This window comes from Balaenoptera borealis (assembly GCF_965194805.1).
Source record: "Balaenoptera borealis genome assembly, chromosome: X".
NCBI classification, from domain to species: Eukaryota; Metazoa; Chordata; class Mammalia; order Artiodactyla; family Balaenopteridae; genus Balaenoptera; species Balaenoptera borealis.
This window is the reverse complement of record NC_138881.1, coordinates 8,204,253-8,225,003: the sequence shown is the minus strand read 5'-3', so window position 1 is coordinate 8,225,003 and position 20,751 is coordinate 8,204,253. Positions and strand designations below refer to the sequence as shown.

General features: G+C 40.4%; 1 protein-coding gene and 1 long non-coding RNA gene across 7 annotated transcripts in view; one reads left to right on the top strand and one right to left on the bottom strand.

Annotated features, from left to right (window-relative positions):
• LOC309620024 overlaps positions 1-20,751 on the bottom strand; it is a 335,464-nt gene that overhangs the window by 212,010 nt on the left and 102,703 nt on the right. The gene's annotated exons all lie outside the window — the stretch shown is intronic.
• The window catches only part of MID1 (midline 1), a 397,732-nt gene that overhangs the window by 314,949 nt on the left and 62,032 nt on the right, over positions 1-20,751 (top strand). For all 6 annotated transcript variants that reach the window (XM_082375673.1, XM_082375669.1, XM_082375672.1 and 3 more), the window contains exons 4-5: positions 7,729-7,836; positions 16,442-16,590. In XM_082375673.1, coding sequence (XP_082231799.1) covers positions 7,729-7,836; positions 16,442-16,590 — 257 coding nt within the window. The remainder of the gene's footprint in view (positions 1-7,728; positions 7,837-16,441; positions 16,591-20,751) is intronic.

The window sequence follows — 20,751 nt, the reverse complement described above, 5'->3', positions numbered from 1 at the left end:
TGTATTTTCTTTATTTTATAAACCCAGTCTAACTCTGCTCAGTGCTCTGCCACTTCTGTTGTCCCCATCCTGTGGTTCTATGAGAGCTGCCACAAGAAGGCGGAACGTGTCTTGTTCAACCGCAGCTGGGTGCTGGCTCATTTTTTTTCACGCTCTGAGCCTGTCTGCAAATGGATGTGAAAAGGCCCCAAGTATTGATGTGGAGGTCACAAACGAATTTTTAAATGTTTGCAAGGAGGTCTGTTAAATCCATCATACTCCAATAAAGATGTTTAAAAAAATAAATAAAAAGACATTGCTAAATACAAAAACAAACAAAAAAGCAGCATCAGGAGTGCCTGCAGACACCCTTTCCACATCTTTTGGCTGGTTCCTTTTCATCCCTCGAGAGACTTGTCAGAGAATTCTTGTCTGATCATGACCACTATTAAGAAAGACCCTCCTCTCAGCCGTGTTCGATCACATTACCCTCTGTGATTTCCTTTACACACGTCACGATCTGAAAGTTTTATTTATTTCTTGGCTTGTTCAGCCTGTTGCCCTTCGCTTACGTGTAAACTCTGTGATAATGGGAACTTTGTCTCTCTTGGGTCCCAATGTATGCCCAGCACTTGGAATGCTGGCTGATACACTGTGGGAACCCAGTTGCTGTTATTTGAATGAATAAGTGAATGGAAAGGTGAATGGATCAACGGTGGTATGTAGCTCTTTCAAAGTGAAGGCTGCAAGTGTATTCTGAGAGCAGTCATGGCTTGAGTTTGTGTGACATCGGCTATGGTACTTCCAGTCTCCGAGAAAGGTGTTCGCTAGGGCCTTAAAAAAGATAGGGTGATAACTCCGGAAAGAAGAAATAAGTTCTGAAAGAATTGGGATTAGATCTCACTTCAGAAGAATTTAACTTAGAGTATTTTGCAAAGAGACAAAGTTAGTACTAAAGACTAGGAGACAACGGTGGGGAGGATGGCGCATTTCACGGCAAGAAAGGAAGCTGTGGGGACTTCCCTGGTGGTCCAGTGGTTAGGACTCCGTGCTGTCACTGCCGAGGGCCCGGGTTCGATCCCTGGTCGGGGAGCTAAGATCCCACAAGCCGTATGGCACGGCCAGAAAAGAAAAGAAAGGAAGCTGTAACTCCAGATGTAGAGAAGATACGTGGTAGCACATGGCTGAGGCCAACACAGAGATGAGGTGAGAGTGACCGAATTTCTCCTCATGAGGGGCTGATGTGATATTTACTCATGAGTGCAATGAAGCTGAGAAAAAAAGTAGCAGTGAGGAGCCTGAAATGGGAAGAGGGCTCAGTTTTAAGCTATATTTTGTCCTGCGATGTGAAGGGCTCTATAGGATAAGCACCCCATTTCCATGTGGTCCAGAGGTGGTATACAGCAGTTGCTACCACTGGCCATCATTCCTAATTCTCTCCATCCCCCTTGTCTTTAGGTTAAGGACCAAGAAGGAGACTTATGACACAAAGGTGGAAGTGTAGGTCTGTAAAAGAAGGTTTGGGGGTTGTTTCGTGAATCCTTAGATTGGCCCTACTCAGAGCACTTCCATCAGCCTTCATGGTTTCTGAATCAAAAGATGGGAATCAGAAATAAAAGCTAAAATCATAACCAGGAGCTGCCAGCTTCCAAACCAAAACTGGGAACTGGAAACACCTGAACACACTGCAAGTAACCAGTAAACCCTGCCATATTTTAATTAATAGCCTGTATAAGAAATGAAGTCCAATGAAATCATTAACTTTTTTTTTTTAAGTGACAAATGAAACAGCACAACTGTGGAAAACTTCTTTGTACTGGAAGGATTTTAGAAATTAGGATAGCATTCAACTCATTTTATTGTACCTTTTGGAATATAAGAATGGTAGGGTTATAAATATTTGGAAGCTTCATCAAAGTGGAAAAAGAGATTCAACTTTCCCAGTTTCAAAGGAGTCACATCTGTATTCTTTGAAAGATCTCAGGATAATACTTGGCCTAAAATGATCAGATGATATTCCCCAATTTCTGGGAATTTATATTTTGGGACGATGGTGGTTGCAGTATCAGCTTTCTCAAAACATATTTGGCTCAACAAAGTAGATTTCAGTCCACTTTGTTGGTAAAACAAACCTATTCACTGTAAATATCGATTAGTCAGAATTTGGATTAAATTGAGCCCCACGTTATGATGGCGACTGAGACACTTTTCCTACCATAGAGTAACCCAAATTGCAATGATTTTGAGAGTGAAATAGATCCCAAACTAAATCATAGTCTCTTAACAAACTACTTCCCAATGCAGACAGTACTACCTCAGATTTGTCTATGGCTTCATAATGTAAGTCATTTCCTCATATATTGTGGTATTGTATTTACCACAAAAATCCCACTTGACTGAGAGAGCAGACAATATTCACCTCATTTTACAAAATAGGACAACTTAGAAATGGACATACTCCTTGCCTTTCTCAGTATCATCCTACGAGCAGAGCTCGTACTCCATACCACATTTCATGGCACCTACTTTAGAGTTACTAGCAGGGTCTCACTAGGTTCAGTCAAAACCAGAATATCTTTTTTTTTGGGGGGGGGTATAGTTGTTTTACAATGTTGTGTTAGTTTCTACTGTACAGCAAAGTGGAGTTCCCTGTGCTATACAGCAGGTTTTGTTAGTTATCTATTTTATACATATTAGTTAGTATATATATGTCAATCCCAATCTCCCAGTTTATCCCACCTCCCCTTTCCCCCCCTTGGTGTCCATACATTTGTTCTCTACGTCTCTGTCTCTATTTCTGCCTTGCAAACAGGTTCATCTGTACCATTTTTCTAGATTCCACATATATGCGTTAATATATATTTGTTTTTCTCTTTCTGACTTGCTTCACTCTGTATAACAGTCTCTACATCCATCCACGTCCCAACAAATGACCCAATTTCGTTCCCTTTTATGGCTGAGTAATATTCCATTGTATATATGTACCACATCTTCTTTATCCATTCGTCTGTCAATGGGCATTTAGGTTGCTTCCATGACCTGGCTATTGTAAATAGTGCTGCGATGAACATTGGGGTGCATGTGTCTTTTTGAGTTACGAAAACCAGAATATCTTTAAGCAGAGAATATGTTAGCAGCCACATCAAAACCTAAGGACCTCACAATATGGTCAATTGAGTTTTGACCAAGTGCTAAGACACTTCAATGGAGGAAAGAATAGTCTTTTCAATAAATAGTGCTTAGGCAACTGGATATCCATAAATATAAGGATGAGGTTGGACCCCTACTTCTCATAATAATACACAAAACTTAATTTAAAATGGTTTGTAGACATAAGTGTAAGAGATAAAACTTCTAGAGGAAAACTGAGGTATAAATCTTCATGACCTTGGATTAGGTTTCTTAGCTACAACACCAAAAGCACAAGTGACAGTAGAACAATAGATAAATTAGACTCCATCAAAATTAAGAACTTTTGTGCTTCAAAAGTCACCATCACGAAAATGAAAAGACAACCCACAGAATGGGAGAAAAGATTTGCAAATCACATAGCTAATAAGGGACTTGTATCCAGAATATATAAAGAAATCATACAATTCAACTATATAAGACAAATGGCCCAATTACATAATGAGCAAAGGATCTGAATAGTCTTATCTCTAAATTAGGTACACATATGGCCAAGAAGCACATGAAAAGATGCTCAACATCATTAGCCATCAGGGAAATGCAAATCAAAACCACAATGAGATGCCACTCCACACCCACTAGGATGAATAAAACAAAAAAGACAGACAGTATCAAGTGTTGACAAGGATGTGGAGAAATTGGAAGCCTCACATACTTCTTGTTGGAATATAAAATGATGCGGCCCCTTTGGAAAACAGTTTGGCAGTTCCTCAAAAAGTTAAACACAGAATTAACATGTGACCCGGCAATTCTACTCCTGTACTCAAGAAGAATGAATACATATGTGCACACAAAAATTTATACATGAATGTTCATAGCAATATTGTTTATAGTAACTAAAAAGTAGAAGCACTCCACATGTCCATCTACTAGAGAATGGATAAACAAAATGTGGTATATTGCTTAAATGGAATAATATTTGGCATAAAAAGGAATGAAGTACTGACACATGCTATGACTTGGAGAAATCTTGAAAACATTATGCTAAGTGAAATAAGCCAGACAAAAAGGATCGCATATTGTTTGATTCCATTTTTATGAAATGTCCAGAACAGGCAAATCCATAAAGAGACAGAACATAGATTAGTGGTTACCTAAGCCTCGAAATGGGGTGGGTAGCAAGAATGTGGAGTTACTGCAAATGGGTACGGGAATTCTTTAGGGGGTATTGAAAGTTTTCTAAAATTAGATTGTGATGATGATTATAGAACTCTGAATACACTCAAACCCACAAACCGTACACTTTAAATGGGTGAATTTTATGATATGTGAAGTATATTTCAATAAGGCTGTAAAAAAAAAAAATCAACACCCTTCCCCCTAAAAAAACAACTTAAGACATATTTTTGTGTCTATACAGTCCTAGAAAACCAATAAATCCAATACCTGCATATTGAGTGCTTGTAATATATCATGAGAGCTACTTGCTTCATTACATTTTACCTTGTCTCTTGTTGGAAGATCATTTTCACTATCTGTTCATTCAACAAATAGTTTTTGAATGCCTATTTTGTGCCAAATATGGTGCCAGATGCTTGGGATAGATGTCTCATTTCATACAACAGCCAGAGATCCCTCCCTTTATGGAGCTTGCATCCAATTGGATTTACCTTGATTGTATGTTCAAGTACAACTTAGCTCTGAGGGCTCATTCTAGGAGATACTTTTCAAGTGTAAGGTGCTATTTTCCAGAAATTTCACTTTCTCCATTATAATGGGCCCATGGTTTCAATATGATCCCATCCTTTTCACAGCTCGGTTGTAGTCAGTTATTAAATTCAGTTTGAAGTCAAAAGAAATGACAAGAAATTTCTTGAGAGTAGTGGGGTTTCAAGTAAATATTTCCATAGATAGCTCAACTTATTTGAGAAGCCTCAAGGGAACTAGAAATGATGACAGAAAAGTAATGGTAAGAGAAATTGAGCCCAGTGATTAACTTCCTTGAAATATTAGCCTGAGTTCCACGTTCTGTGCTTGTCCGTTAATGCATTCTTAATTCTTTCTTTTGTTTATTAAACATTTAGCAAATATGTCTGTGTGCTAATCTGACATAGGACATGATCTCATAGTTCGCTGCAAACGGCCAGTGACCATCATCTTCTCAATAAGACGGTATCTTGAGTTGTTTCTCTGCCCTGTCTTACAGTGATCAGGAATAAAACTCAAGGAATCCTGGTCTCTGGAAACAGGACATGATTTCTCTGAACAGCCATCAGTGAATTTTTATTCTGAACTCCTGACCCCACTTCCGGTTTGTGTCATTCATAGAGATTGAAATTACTCCAGTTACAGAAAGTATCCCTAATCAAAAGGGCTTAATGACTGGGCCATGTCTCCTCCCTGAGTTATACTGGAGTAATCAATGCTATTGTCGTTCTTTGTAACACTGCAGCTTCTCCTGCGCTGTGTTAAAATCATAAAACTCATGCATGCTATCTCCATTTCCCACAGCTGTGATTTCTGGGTCTCTGTCTGTGAATAAGCATTTCAGAATTGTCATGAGATGGAGGAAATAGCACGTGCAGAGTATTTCCCAAGCCCAGTTGCCAAGAATGAGCTAATTTTAACCCTCCCTTGCATACAATGAGCCTTAAAAACTTCAAATACAAGCCATTCTACAATGATCTACCTTTCCAGGAGAATGGCAGGCTTTCACTGTAGAACCCCGGTCTTCCTGAAATATACCAGAAGTAAGATTTAAAATTATGTCATAAGACTAATAAGATATTCAACCATCCTTTTCCTTTTTGATGTTTTTATAGTGATTGATTAAATACAAAGTGCATGTCTGTATATAAAAGAAAAGTTAAATAAATGTAATGTAACCTTGCTGTCTTGCTTTTGGAAAATTTGTCCAAAGATACTGATCATAATCTATCCTCCATAAAAGAATAATATTAGTTTTTTCTAACATTTTATGTTTAACAGGCTAAAATTGCACTTTCCTTCAAAATATAAAAGCAGGAATTGCAAATATATTTCAAGTGTCAATTTTCAATCAATTGGTAATAGCTACGTACATGGTGTGTTAAGAAAGATCCTGAGGGACTTCCCTGGTGGTCCAGTGGTTAAGACTCTGTGCTCCCAGTGCAGGGGGCCTGGGTTCGACCCCTGGTCAGGGAGCTAGATCCTGCATGCCACAACTAAAGATCCCGCATGCTGCAACTAAGACCCAGCACGGCCAAATAAATAAATATTTTTTTTAAAAAAAGAAAGATCCTGAGGTTCAGTATGGCTTAGCAAAACAGACTGCTATCATTGGATAATAAATGTTTTCCAGAGGTGCAAGAAGATAGGGAGTGGACATGTAAGTCCTATATTTGCCATCCCTGCATAATTGGAAGAAGAGTTAACATTTAAAATATCTTTTCATAGGGAACACTCTTGCACTGTTGGTAGGAATGAAAATTGATACAGCCACTATGGAGAACAGTATGGAGGTTCCTTAAAAAGCTAAAAATAGAACTACCGTAGGACCCAGCAATCCCACTACTGGGCATATACCCCGAGAAAACCATTATTCAAAAAGAGACATGTACCACAATGTTCATTGCAGCACTATTTACAATAGCCAGGACATGGAAGCAACCTAAGTGTCCATCAACAGATGAATGGATAAAGAAGATGTGGCACATATATACAATGGAATATTACTCAGCCATAAAAAGAAACGAAACTGAACTATGTGTAGTGAGGTGGATGGACCTAGAGTCTGTCATACAGAGTGAAGTAAGTCAGAAAGAAAAATAAATACGGTATGCTAACACATATATATGGAATCTAAAAAAAAAAAAAGGTTCTGAAGAACCTAGGGGCAGGAAAGGAATAAAGATGCAGACGTAGAGAATGGACTTGAGGACGGGGAGGGGGAAGGGTAAGCTGGGACAAAGTGAGAGAGTGGCATTGACATATATACACTACCCGATGTCAAATAGATAGCTGGTGGGAAGCAGCCGCATAGCACAGGGAGGTCAGCTCGGTGCTTTGTGACCACCTACAGGGGTGGGATAGGGAGGGTGGGAGGGAGACGCAAGAGGGAGGGGACATTGGGATATATGTATACGTACAGCTGATTCACTTTGTTGTACAGCAGAAACTAACAGAACATTGTAAAGCAATTATACTCCAATAAAGATGTTAAAAAAAAGAAAACAGTAGACAAATAAAAAAATAAAATATCTTTTCATGACAGATATAGAGAACAAACTAGTGGTTACCAGTGGGGAGAGGGAAGAGGGGAGGGGCAAGATGGGGTAGGGGAATAAGAGGTACAAACTACTATGTATAAAATAGATAAGCTACAAGGATATATTGTACAACACAGGGACTATAGCCAATACTTAATAATAACTATAAATGGAATATAACCTTTAAAAATTGTGAATCACTATGTTGTACACCTGAAACTTATATAATATTGTATAGCAACTATACCTCAATAAATTCTTTAATAAAATATTTTTTCAGCAATTACCAGAAATATACTAGTCTACATTTAAAAAAGAGCATTTAACTAAAACAAACACCAAATTAATGCTCACCATTTTATCTATCCCATAGGTCAATGCATCACGTCAAGAAGCCAAATTGATGGAGGAGTGTGATCTTCTTATTGAGATCATTCAGCAAAGACGACAAATTATTGGAACCAAGATCAAAGAAGGGAAGGTACGATTTCTAGGGCTGAAGGTCTTGTATTCTCTACCTAGAGAAAATATACTCCCATGCACTTCAGTAGCTTAGGAAATATTGAATGACCCCTTTTTCTCTATTGTCTGTCATCTCGTCCTAAGTCTTTAAGATGTAGTTCAAAGCCTCTTGGTTGGCCATTTTTTCCTCCGCCCTTTCTTTGTGTTATGGTCTCCTGTGCACACCTGTAATACAAAGGCTGCTCCATTCCCCAACTCCAGGGCACAGCATGGTGCGCTGGTCTGTTATAGCCACTGTCTTCCAGCTCTCTTGTCTATGAGAAGGTGGGTTCCATAGAGGAAAAGTTCATTTCATATTTATTGCTATATCCTAGCAATCAAAACGGTAGTAAATACATGTTTAAATGAATCAGACTTTATATACAGAAATTATGAAGTGCTTTCTCATGCTCTTGAGGGAATTTAGACAGGTGTCATTTCATCATGGCAAAACTCCTGTAGTTTCACTATATCTTATACCCCTTTGTGGATATACAGTATTAATAGTACTTCTTGGCTAATGTTTGTATGTTTAAAATTCCTATGGTTTTATAGTAAACTATATTCAAAAAGCAATTCACAAATTTAGGTTATATTCTTCATGGCCATCTTCTTATTTATTCAAAATTCATTCAGAAATGTTGATAACTTAAGAATCCATCACTTTATTCTATTTTTAAATTAGTCATTTTTTTTTTTTTTTAAATATCAGTTCTATTCGTTTAAACTGTTTTTTTTTTTTTAATTTATTTTTGGCTGCATTTGGTCTTCGTTTCTGTGCGAGGGCTTTCTCCATTTGCGGCAAGTGGGGGCCACTCTTCATCACGGTGCGCGGGCCTCTCACTATCGCGGCCTCTCTTGTTGCGGAGCACAGGCTCCAGACGCGCAGGCTCAGTAGTTGTGACTCACGGGCCTTGTCGCTCTGTGACATGTGGGATCTTCCCAGACCAGGGCTCGAACCTGTGTTCCCTGCATTAGCAGGCAGGATCTCAACCACTGCGCCACCAGGGAAGCCCTGTTTTCTTCAAACTTTGAAAGGTGCTTCTAATATTGAAGAATGTTTTAGACTGCTTTGTCTGTATAGATTGAAAAATATGTATACATGTACATTGTGATGGTGATCAGAAAAGTTGAAGTCAAATCAAATAGTTCTGGAAGCTGTTCCAGTAGATTATCAAATATATACACAATTATTCCCTGGCCAGGGACGGACTCAGATGTGTTGAACAGCTACTTTCCCCCACATAAAAATTATCCTGAATGTCAGCCTGGAATCTGTACAGGATCTACTTCCTCTTCTGTCATCATGCACCATGTGTATTTCTCTTAATACCTGACGTCTTTCAGGTTCTCAGGCACATGAGAGCCTGAAAACAGCTGTAATTAATTATTAACGTACATGTGGAACGTAATTTGTTGCCTTTACGTGGTCGTGTGCAGGGATCAGCTCTCAGTATGCATATTACTTCCTTATTGCTGCTGGAACAGATTACCCCAAACTTGGTGGCTTAAAACAACACAGATTTATTGATACCTGACCTTTTGGAGGTCAGAAGTCTAAAATCAGTCACAACTGGGCTAAAGTCAAGATTTCAGCAGTGCTGTTTCTTTCTGGAGGCTCTAGGACAGAATCCATTTCTTTTCTGGCTTTTAGAAGCCACCCACATTCCTTGGCTTGTGGTTTCTTCATCATATCACTCTGAGCATTGCACCCATCCTGAAATCTCTTTGTCTGGCACAGACTCTCCTGGTTCTCTCTCATAAGGACCCTTATAATTACATTGGGGTCAACCAGATAATCTAGGATATCCCCCATCTCCAGATCCTGCACTTCATCACATCTGCAAAGTCCCTTTTGTCATGTAAGGTAACATATTTTTAAAACTCCTGGGATTAGGATGTGGGCATCTTTGGGGGCCCTTATTCAGCCTGCAGTGACTCTCCGCCACAACTTCCTGGCCAGCAGGTCTTCTCCTTCCCCTTACGTAACTTCCCAGCACGAGGGTTCCTCTCATGAGCTAGAGCAAGGTAGCGAAGGGGTGTGTGTCCCCAGTTCCAGTCATGGTGATGCGTGGGCTTCATGCTCTGGTGCACCCACTCTACCCTGGACACATGTCCGTGATGGAGAACATAGTAAAATAGAAGAGCAAAGAGACACATAGCTGGGCCCAAAACCACATGAACATCTCCATGGGCCAGAAATAGAGGAAAACTACAAAGCCATGATGGTGGCTTTTTAAGACACAGGCTCCTGGGACTTGGTCTGGAAGAGACTAAAGCAGCTACACCTTCAACTCCTATGGCTAAATAGTTTTGGAAATGTTGGGGTAAAAGGGCTAGAAATGCTCCAGATGGTATGGGAAAGTGAAATCAGGCTCATTGGTTAATGCCATGGGCTGTGTAAGGCTTCTCAGTTCATTCAAAGGGACCGAAAACAGATTATTGCCAGCCTTCACCTAGGGTCATAGCTGTTAGCAAACTTCAGGCCTGGGAGTCTAGAGCAAGTCAGCTGGGTTGGAGCCTGGCTCTGCACTGTTTTCTGATACCTCCACAAAATGGGAGCCTCAGAAATGCAGAGATAATACAAGATTCTGGAATGAGGACCCCCAAGGATGAGGTGAAGGAGACTGTAAAACAGACAGGATAGGCTAAGCAAGGTGGGGGAGGGAGAAAAACATTATGAATGACTTCAGCCCTTGAAAACAGAAACTCAAACCACAATTCCAAAGCAAATAAAGAGATCTTGAATTTCTAAAAATACAGCCAACAAAATCAAAGACATTTTCTCAACTCAGTTGAAATTAATTTTATGTGAAAATGTTAAGAAGATGTTCAAAGAGATACATGAAGGAATGACTTCTATCTTCAAAGAGCAAAAAATTGTGAAATCACAAAAGAAGGATGTGAAATAAGAAAAAAAAATAGATATAAAAATAACAAATTAGAAGTTTCGGAGGGAAAAACGTATGCACTGAAATGGCAAAGAAAACTCAGTGGGAAGGGAATTTTGGAAGCTGAGTTTTAGCCTCCACATAGGGGAGGCTGTCTACACATAAGGATAGGAAACTTGATCCATACTTCACACCACATACAAAAATTAAATGTCAATGGATCATATACCTCAATGTAAAAGGTAAAAACTCTGAAAATTCTAGAAGAAAGAAAACGTGGGAGGAAATCTTGGCGAGCTTTGGTTGGCCAAAGATTATATACACTGGCAGAAACATAAAAGAAATATTTACAAACTATAGAGATAATTATATATTGTATTTCACCAAAAGTAAAAACTTCTCCTCAAAAGGCACTCTTAAGAGAATGTAAAGACAAGCCACATATTAGGGGAAAATACTTATAAATTATTTATTTAATAAAGTAATCGTATCCAGAATATATAACAAGTTCTCAAAACTCATTAATAAGGAAATAGATGACCCCTTCACCAAAATGGATAAAAGATTTGAATAGATACTTTACCAAAGAAGGTATAAGGCTGGCAAGTAAGCACATGAAAAGATGTTCAAAGTCATTAATAATTAAGGAAATGCAAATTAAAACCTCAATGAGATACCACTACTTACCTACTAGGATAGTTAAATTAAAAAGATGGACCATGCCAAGTGTTGGTGAGAATGTGGAGGAACTATAGCTCACACACTGTTTCTAAGAATGGAGACGGTATATTTTAGAAAACTGTTTGGCAGGTTCTTAAGTAGTTAAACATACACTTACCATTCGATCCAGCCATTCTAGGTGTTTACCAAGAAAAATGAAAGCGGATGTTTATATAAAACTTGTATGTGAATTTTCACGTTAATATTAAGGGTAATATTAAGGGTAATTTCCTGACTGGAAATGACCCGAAGTCTATCAACAGATGAATAGATGAACGGTTTGTGGCATTTCCATACAATGCAGTACTATCCAGCAAGGAGTGAACTCTTCACACATGCAACAACATGAATCTCAATATAATTATTGTGAGTGAAAGAAGCCAGACAGAAAATAGTATATACTGCATGAGTATATTCATACAAAATTCTAGAAATAACACTTTCTAATCATCTACAGTGACAGAAAACAAATCAGTGGACGCTTAGCGATGACTGACAGAGGGGTGGGCGGGATGAATTACAAAGGGACAGGAGGAGAATGGGGGGGGTGATATATGTTCATTATCTTGAATGTGAGGACTGTTTAATGGGTTTACACATATTTGAAAACTAATCAGATTTGTACTTGAAATATGTGCAGTTTCTTACATATTAATTATATCTCAGTAAAGCTGTTAGTAAGACAAGTAAATTGTACATTTATACAATGGAACAGTCTTCAGAAATTAAAAGTAACGAACTAGGGTGATACGTATTCATATGGACAAATCACAAAAATAGAAGCAAGTTTTATGATGATTCTTAGGGAATGAGAAATATTATATAAAGTTTGATGAACTACAAAAAAATCCCATATAATGTTTAGGCATATATACATCAACATGCTTGGGAGTCATCAAGAGGGTGTTCTCCTCTGGAGAGGGACATGAATTAAATTAGGGAGGGACGCACAAAGGCTTCAATGCCATCGATAATATTTTACTTCCTTTTGAAAAATCAGACGCTAGTATGATGAAAACACTGAGATTTGCTAAAGCCGGTACTGTGTATGGGAAAGTTGATCATATAACTTTAAAAACGGTCCGTATGTTTGAGATGTGTCACTTTTTTAAAGTGCACGTTTGCTCAGGGATATAATCTCAGAAGGCAGTGTTACTTGGGAAAGATGAAGAGACGAAGGCCCCGTTCAGCTTTCCATTGAGAAACTACTTTGGTACACGACCGAGGACTGATTCATCCCAGACCTGGGAATTCACAGTGACTAAGTCCCTGGCCAGGGCATTGGGTGTCAGAGATACGTTTTAAAGAAAAGAACATGGGTGCCGACACCCTGGAAATCAGAGAGGCTGGGCAGGGAGGGCAAGTATGGACTTGGTGCCCAGTCTGGGTGCCCAGGCTGGTGGTTGGGAAGTCTGAAGACACTCAATCCAGAGAAGGGCTAGTGACTTTGCCCTCATCTGTCTCTGGCGCCAATCGCAATGCCATTCGATCTGGAGGAAACAAACGCACCGCAAATCCTCCAACTGGGGAGGTTGCCTATCAGGCGATATTACACATGAGCACATGCTGGTAATTCCTGCTCTCAGACCATTGCACCTTCTTTGAAATAAATAGCTCAACAGCCTTTATACTTAGACTGATTGAAGAGTCTGAAGCTCTGAGACTCCCCGGGAAAGAACTGGCTTATTTCTTCAGTAATAGGGGATACATTTCACGCCAACACAGGAAAAGCTGACAGCACACTCCAGATTAAGCCAATTATGTGTCTTTGTTCAGACACATACCTATGGTAGAAGGCTGCAGCTAAAGAGAAAAAGGGTCCCTTCTCGTCACTGCTTTTATGTACTCTGAATCTCCAAAATGTAAGATAATTACCCTGGACTACATGTCAGGGCTTTTGTATAGCCTGATAGAAACACTGAGGACAGTCCTTGTTGATTCAGATACTTGTTTTAATTGAGGACCAATGGTTTGGACCTAACAACTTTGGCATGGGAACCCTACGTATATATAAAAGCATTTAAAATACATTTAAAGAAAAATAAAGGGCCACTTTTAAAAAGCATTTGTAAGGTAAAATAAACAGCAAATAGATTGATTTAAATAGGCCTATGTCCCCAAAAGGAGGCAGAGTATTTCCATGATGAGTGTGGAGTGAATTCCACAAATTATAACGTGCCGTCGCACTTCCCAAAGGAAAAAAAGAACAGTGCCAACATGGAAAAACTTTTAAGTAATATATTAAAAAAGTGTTTTCTAATGAAGAAATCCGTATATTGCTAAACACTCAGTGTCTGATTCTGAAGTGTGGTACCACATAGGACAGTGTTTCACAGAGTGTGTTCAAATGCAGGGCCATCTGACCAGAATCGTTTAAGTCAGCAAACTTTTTCTGTAAAGGGCCAGATAATGAATATTTTAGGTTTTGCCCTTCGGTCTCTATCGTAACAGGTCGCTGCTGCCCGACAGTGTAGTGTGAAAGCAGCCACAGATGATTCAGAAACAGATGCACGTGCCAGTGTGCCATTAAAACTTTATTTGCACAAACAGGTAGTGTGCTGGATATGGCCCACAGACCATAGTTTGTGAACTAACTTAGAAAAGTTTTTCTTTTCTTTTTTCTTTTTACTGAAACCCACAGTAAAAAATACATATAACATCAAACCCAGCACTGACACACACACACACACACACACACACACACACACAACACACACAGAGAAATAAGTTTTACAAAACTTATCTTGCCCTTTCTACCAGGAATGCTTTCTGCTACCTTCTTTTCTCCTCTCCTCTTTCATTTAGTTTTTTCAATGCTAATCCTGTCCATACGGACGATTCATCACCTGCAGATCAAAAAACATTCATTGCTTGTTAAAATGCAGATTCCTGCCACCCTGCCAATTACAACTCCTCACCTAGGATATGTGAGGGCCGGCCCAAACATCTACAGTTTTTCTTTAACAAAGGTCCCCAGCTGATTCTTGTGCACACCAGGTTTGAAAAGCTCCAATCTGGTATATCAGATGGAATTGTACACTGAACTAAAATTAAAATTACGCCAACAGTTTTCTGTAAAAAATTCCTATATTTTCAAAGGAGGCTCTCATTTTGGCTTGCTTCAACTTATGCATGATTTAGGGCTTTTTTTTTTTTTTCTTGCTTCTTCCTTTTCCTCTTATGTCGCTTTTAATTTCCAGTATCATGATAGAAATTTTTTAAAAAAGAAGAAAATGGAGTTCAAGCATTTTTCCATTTGTCGTCTGTGTGGTCACTATTATTAGGTATACCGAAAGGACATGAAGTTATTCAAAAGGAATATTTGGTCCTTATTTTGTTGTTGCTGTTAGAACTGTATTAAATATCTTCAATTCTGCTATGTAATTGAAAGCATTCTTTATGTTATGTGATTAAATATTTCTTCCTCTGACAATTTCTTATGGATGCATTCTAATACCTTGATTTGGACTCTGTACCTTTCTTAGCTTTACCTCTGGATATAATGATGTTAGCAGCTGAATTCTATTTGGTGTAAAATAAGTGTTATTTTATTCAACTAATGAACACAGTTAATCTGCGGTGATGGTCACTATAATTATATGCAATGAGGTAAATCTTTTACCGGGCTTAAGATAACATACTCTTTGCCCCAGAGTTTTGACACTTCATTTCTCTAAGCCTTTACTTTCAAGAATCTTTCTCACCCTTGCCTGCAGTCTTGTGGCTGATGCCTCACGATTCAGCGTTCATTTCCTTTGTTTGCTGTAGTAGGACAGAGCTGAAATTGGACAGCCCTCAGAGGCCTCAAGTCCTGACATCTCCTTCCTTCCTTTTCTTCGATTAGACTTGCGCAGGGACGATAATGATGACTTGGAGAAAGGAGGAATTTCTTGGAGTTAGCAGGAATTCTGGAGGGAGCCTGAGCCAGCCTTGTCTGTAAAACAGATGAACTGGCCTCCTCCCTACCCTTTCACCCAGGGCTGTTTTCCGTTCCGGAATGATCATAAAGCCGGCCAAGACCTGTCCCAGGCTGTGTGCACCGGGGCACCAGGCGCACGGCAATTCCAATTAGCCGTCTCATTTGAACTTGGCGTCTGGCCAGAGGGCTTCATCTCTGAGCACATTTCAAACACCAGAGCGAATGGTCAAGTGGGTTACCGTGGACTTATCTTGGCCTGCCCCAGAGGTTATGGTCAATTACGTCTGAGGGTCGTTTGCAAGCAAGACGGAATCAGGAGTTGGAATGGAGGTTGGAACCAAACGTGCGTTTTTATCCCGACTGGGAAATGCTTATCAAAATAGTTTTAGTTATCAAGTAAGCACAAAGTGCCTGGAAATGACGTTCCCGGTGAGGGGAAATGGCCCAGCTGTGCTTTTTTTGGCTTTCTCTCATCTGTTCAACAGGAAAAATATTAATCAATGGAAAAAAATGCTCCCTTTCTGTTAATTTAACACATGAGTTTGAGATAGTGTGGGAAATAGTGATACCTAATGTTTTTACATCGCGATTTTATTACATGGATGGCAAAGAACTTCTTAGAAAATGGTTTTGACTTAAGGCACACATTTGTACCTATGGAGGTGTTTTATTTTCTCAATGGCCAGCTGAAAAATTGAACTAGAGAAAGTTTCAGGGTTCCCTACGATCTTACGGTAATTGTGTGAGGGAAGGGGTCTGGTGACCCTCTGTAACGCACACTGGGCAACACCTTTTTCCCCCATCAACAGGGAAGCAATTCGCAATTCAGGGTTTCCTCTTAAAACAAATTAGCAACACTTCTCCAAGGAGATAAAGAATAGCTAAGACAAGAGCGCCATAGCTGGGATTTCCGTCTTTCTCTGCCTCCTTTTTGAACGTTTACTGAAGGATGGCTCGCATACAATAAAACGCACACACCGGGAGGGGTCCAGCCCGACACATTTTCACTAAGCGAGCCCACCCGTGTAACCATCTCCGTGCCTCTTTTGTTCAAGGTGATGAGGCTTCGCAAACTGGCTCAGCAGATTGCAAAGTGCAAACAGTGCATTGAGCGGTCGGCATCACTCATCTCCCAAGCGGAACACTCTCTGAAGGAGAACGATCACGCGCGTTTCCTCCAGACCGCGAAGAATATCACTGAGAGGTGAGTGCGGGGGCTGCTGGGAAATTCTCTGGCGCCTGGGCTCCCGTGTCTGGGGTGTGATTGGTTGGCCTTGGCCTGCCTTGCCTTTGTTTGCATTTTCAAGGCTGAGTACCACAGAGAATAGAGGCTTTGAGGTGCTTTGTTCCAGCTAAAGATGCTTCCCTTTGACATGTCAAAGCCTTTTCAGTATCAACCTAGAGTTCAAGGCCTTTGAAACAAGAGTCCGCCAGTCAGAAAGAATAAAATCAGCCTGCTTTTAGTGGGGGAAGAAAGCTTATGATGGCACAAAACAGCATTTACTGTGACTCTCAGACCTGATCTTATCGTATGCTTGATAACAAAGCATCAAAATGAAGACCAAAACATAAAAGGGAGTCTTTTCTTCCATCTCAGGGCTTATCTAGTTTTAAAAATCGCCCAGGTGTTATTCTCTGTTAGGCCTGTTTTTATTTGGTTGAGAAGCTTTGCCTCTCCTGAAAGGTCAAGGCCGACTCATGTGGGAGAGAAAGAAAGGACAAAACTGTCAGCTTCATACCTCCTTCTTTTAAAATATTCTTTATTCTATGGTAGGGGGACATAAAAATGACATGATTTGAATGGGCAGGTCAGCAGTGAAACCGACAGGGGTCAGTGTGCCTTCAGTACTCGTACTTGATGGGCATAAAATTACTCACCTTCACGGATGCAAACACCTATAGCAATTCTTGTGGAGCCCAGGAAAAGCACCTAACGCCACCTAAATGACATCTCCAACCAATGCCAGTGGCCTTGACTCTTCATTCGTTCAAAGTTTCAGAGTCAGCTGATCCTTTTCCAAAGCCATAATAGAAGACTATCCCTAGAAGACCGCCGGACAGCTCCTTCATGCTGGTCTATTATCCTAGAGCAGGAGTCTGCAAACTTTGCCTGTAAAGGACCAGAGAGTAAATATTTTCAGCTTTGCAGGTTATCAGGTCCCCATCACAACTACTCAACTCTGGGTAGGTCTCCAGCAGCCTAGCCTAGATGGAAATGAATGGGTGAGGGTGTGTTCCAATAAGACCATTGACAAAAAACAGGCGGCAGGCCAGATTTGGCCCTCGGGTGGTACTTTGCCAACCTTTGGCCTAGAGCAAAAAATACCATCTTCTGACTTGAATTTCTTCGAGGAAGGAGAAAGAAAACTAATGCTTATGGAGGGCTTGCTTGTGTTGCACACTTGCTAATTCTCAAAATACCGCATAGAGGTAGGCAGTGGTATTTCCGTTTTCAGTGTTCCTTCAATGGGAGGAGGGTAGAGTATCTTTACAACTCTGGTCGAGAATCCAACCGGCTTCTTTGTGTTACTTCTTCTATTTGAGAGAATGTCCTCTGAGACTGGTTAGATACTTATCTCTTCCAAAGCACGTGGATAACAGCTGGTTATCATACCTTTTATATCCTTAAAATGATCTCCTCCCTTCTCCAAGAGCGGCCAGCTTCTTTCCTCATGACTCGTAGGTTCCAAGTATTTAATTGTCTTCGCTGCTCTCAACTGCCTCCAGTTGCCTGAAATATTCATGCTAAAGTTAAAAACTGCAAACAGCGCTAATACTCCAGTGTACCCAGGACACTCTACTAGACAGCGTTTACACTTACGTCATGGTTTCCAACTGGGATCCAATAGTACTTTTCTCCAGCTATAAATTGTGAGATGTCCAGATGAAATGGCTAGTGTGAGCTGCATGTCTCAGCAATCCCTAAAAATCCGATCCAGTCTAACACGAATAAATTCTCACCTAGACGGGGGGAGAATGTGGCCCCATAACAGTCAAGAGAGAACTTAACTGGAAGTTAAGACCTGCATTTGAAGTCTAACACAAGCGCATGGATGCCCACATGTGATCTCCCTCAGACGCAGCAGGTCATACCTGGATCCATTCAGCTCTACCTCTCACAAGCCCATCTCATCAAGAACAGAAACATGACTGATTGCTCTTTCTACAAATGAGTTGTATCATATACTGTATTCTCAAGCCTCACTAATATACAGTTCTTCGTGTGATTGTATGTACACTTTTCTAAAATGATGTTAAATTAGCAAAACTCTTCACTAAATCCAGGCATAAGTAAGTTGGCCCACTGCTTATGAGAAGTCTAAACTTCCATCAAGTTTGAATACGTAGTGCCTGTAAAATTTTGCTAGGAGCCCTTGTCCCTGTGTTTCTGCATCCTATCTCTTTCTGTCTCTATTTGTCAATCCTCTTGGTCAATTCCTGAGCCCTTTTCCCTTTCTAGCAATTAGAATATAGTAAAAAGGCACTGGGCTTGGACTTGGAATTTGGAATCCTGGGTTCAAATCCTAGAACTCTCACCTTTTGACTGTGGTTCTTTGGGTTTCTCCAAGAGCTATTTTTTTTAAAAAAAAACATTTTTTTTTATTTTTTGGCTGCGTTGGGTCTTAGTTGCAGCACGCGGGATCTTTTTTTTTTTATATAAATTTATTTATATATTATTTATCTTTGGCTGCGTTGGGTCTTTTGTTGCTGCGAGCGGGGGCTACTCTTCGTTGCGGTGCGCGGGCTTCTCATTGCGGTGGCTTCTCTTGTTGTGGAGCATGGGCTCTAGGCATGCGGGCTTCAGTAGTTGTGGCACGCAGGCTCAGTAGTTGTGGCTCACAGGCTCAGTAGTTGTGGCACACGGGCTTAGTTGCTCCGCAGCATGTGCGATCTTCCCTGACCAGGGCTTGAACCCCTGTCCCCTGCATTGGCAGGCGCATTCTTAACCACCATGCCACCAGGGAAGTCCCACGCAGGATCTTTCGTTGTGACGCGTGGGCTCTTCATTGCAGCGCGCAGGCTTCTCTCTAGTTGTGGCGCGTGGGCTCCAGAGTGCGGGCTCTGTAGTTGTGGCATGCAGGCTTAGTTGCCCCGCGGCATGTGGGATCTTAGTTCCCCGACTAGGGATTGAACCAGCGTCCCCTGCATTGCAAGATGGATTCTTAACCACTGGACCACCAGGGAAGTCCCCAAGAGCTATTTTTGACTTAGAAAACTGGACTCATACTAGCTACCTCTATCAGTAGCTGGTAGTTGTGATAACATTGCTGGCGACTCCTATAAACAGGCCTTAAGTGTTGTAGATAGTCCATAATGTTTGTTAGATTTATGTTTTCATATTACTTAACATTCTTCTCTAGAACGTGACTTCATAGTTGTGTTTCCTGTTGTGTCTGCCTTGGGCTTTGGTGCCTGTGTATTTCTAAACCATCTTTATTCTTCTATTCAAGGGTGGAATGCCCAGAACAAGCTTTTAATCCTGCAGGCCTTCCTAAAGTGAGAGTTGGATGTGATTTTTCTGCATCGTTAAACCACTTGAAGTGGATATGTTCGCCCACAAGCTGAATCAGACCACGACAAGTTTTTCAGTTTCAATTCAGAAACATCAGAAAACCCCAAGTAGAGAGAGAACCTCAAGTTTTACATTGTAGGAGATGCATATGCTTTGGAATCAAGCGCTTGGCTCTGCTAATTGCTCAGGAGTAATTACGGGTAGCACTAGGGCTGCTCCCTAATACTTGTGAGTCTCATTTTGCTCATGTGCTCCCAGCGGGCAGGACCCCTAGCCACCTTGTTTTCACCATTATGGCCCCAGCACATAGCAAACTGCCTGATCTGAATGAATGTGTGAACAAATCTATAAAACAGGGCCGATTATTCCTACCTAATATGGTTGCTGTAGGGATAAAATGAAATAATGTAGTAAAGATATTAGCTGAGTTCCTGTCTCAAGGTGAACTTCCAACAAATGCTAATTTCCTTCCTTCGCACTCACTAAATGGATGCAAATGGATTGTATAATGTACTATATGCTCAAGCCTCGCTAATATATATAGTTCTTGGTGTGATTCAATGTGCACTTTTCTAAGATGATGTTAAATAAGCAAAACTCTTCACTCAATCCAAGCATAAGAAAGTTGGTCTACTACTTATGAGACATCTAAAATTGAAATCATTTTTAGCAGCAAATTATCTGTATCAAGAGGATGATAAAAAGAAAATTCCCCCTGAACAGTACTGTTTTTCAGAGTTCCTAGGAGGGACTCAGACTTCACTGGATGACTCCTCTGTCCCTCACTGCCACAGGCAATTCAAGGATCCAACAGACTTCCCCAGAATACAAAACCGAGAACTCCAGTTATCA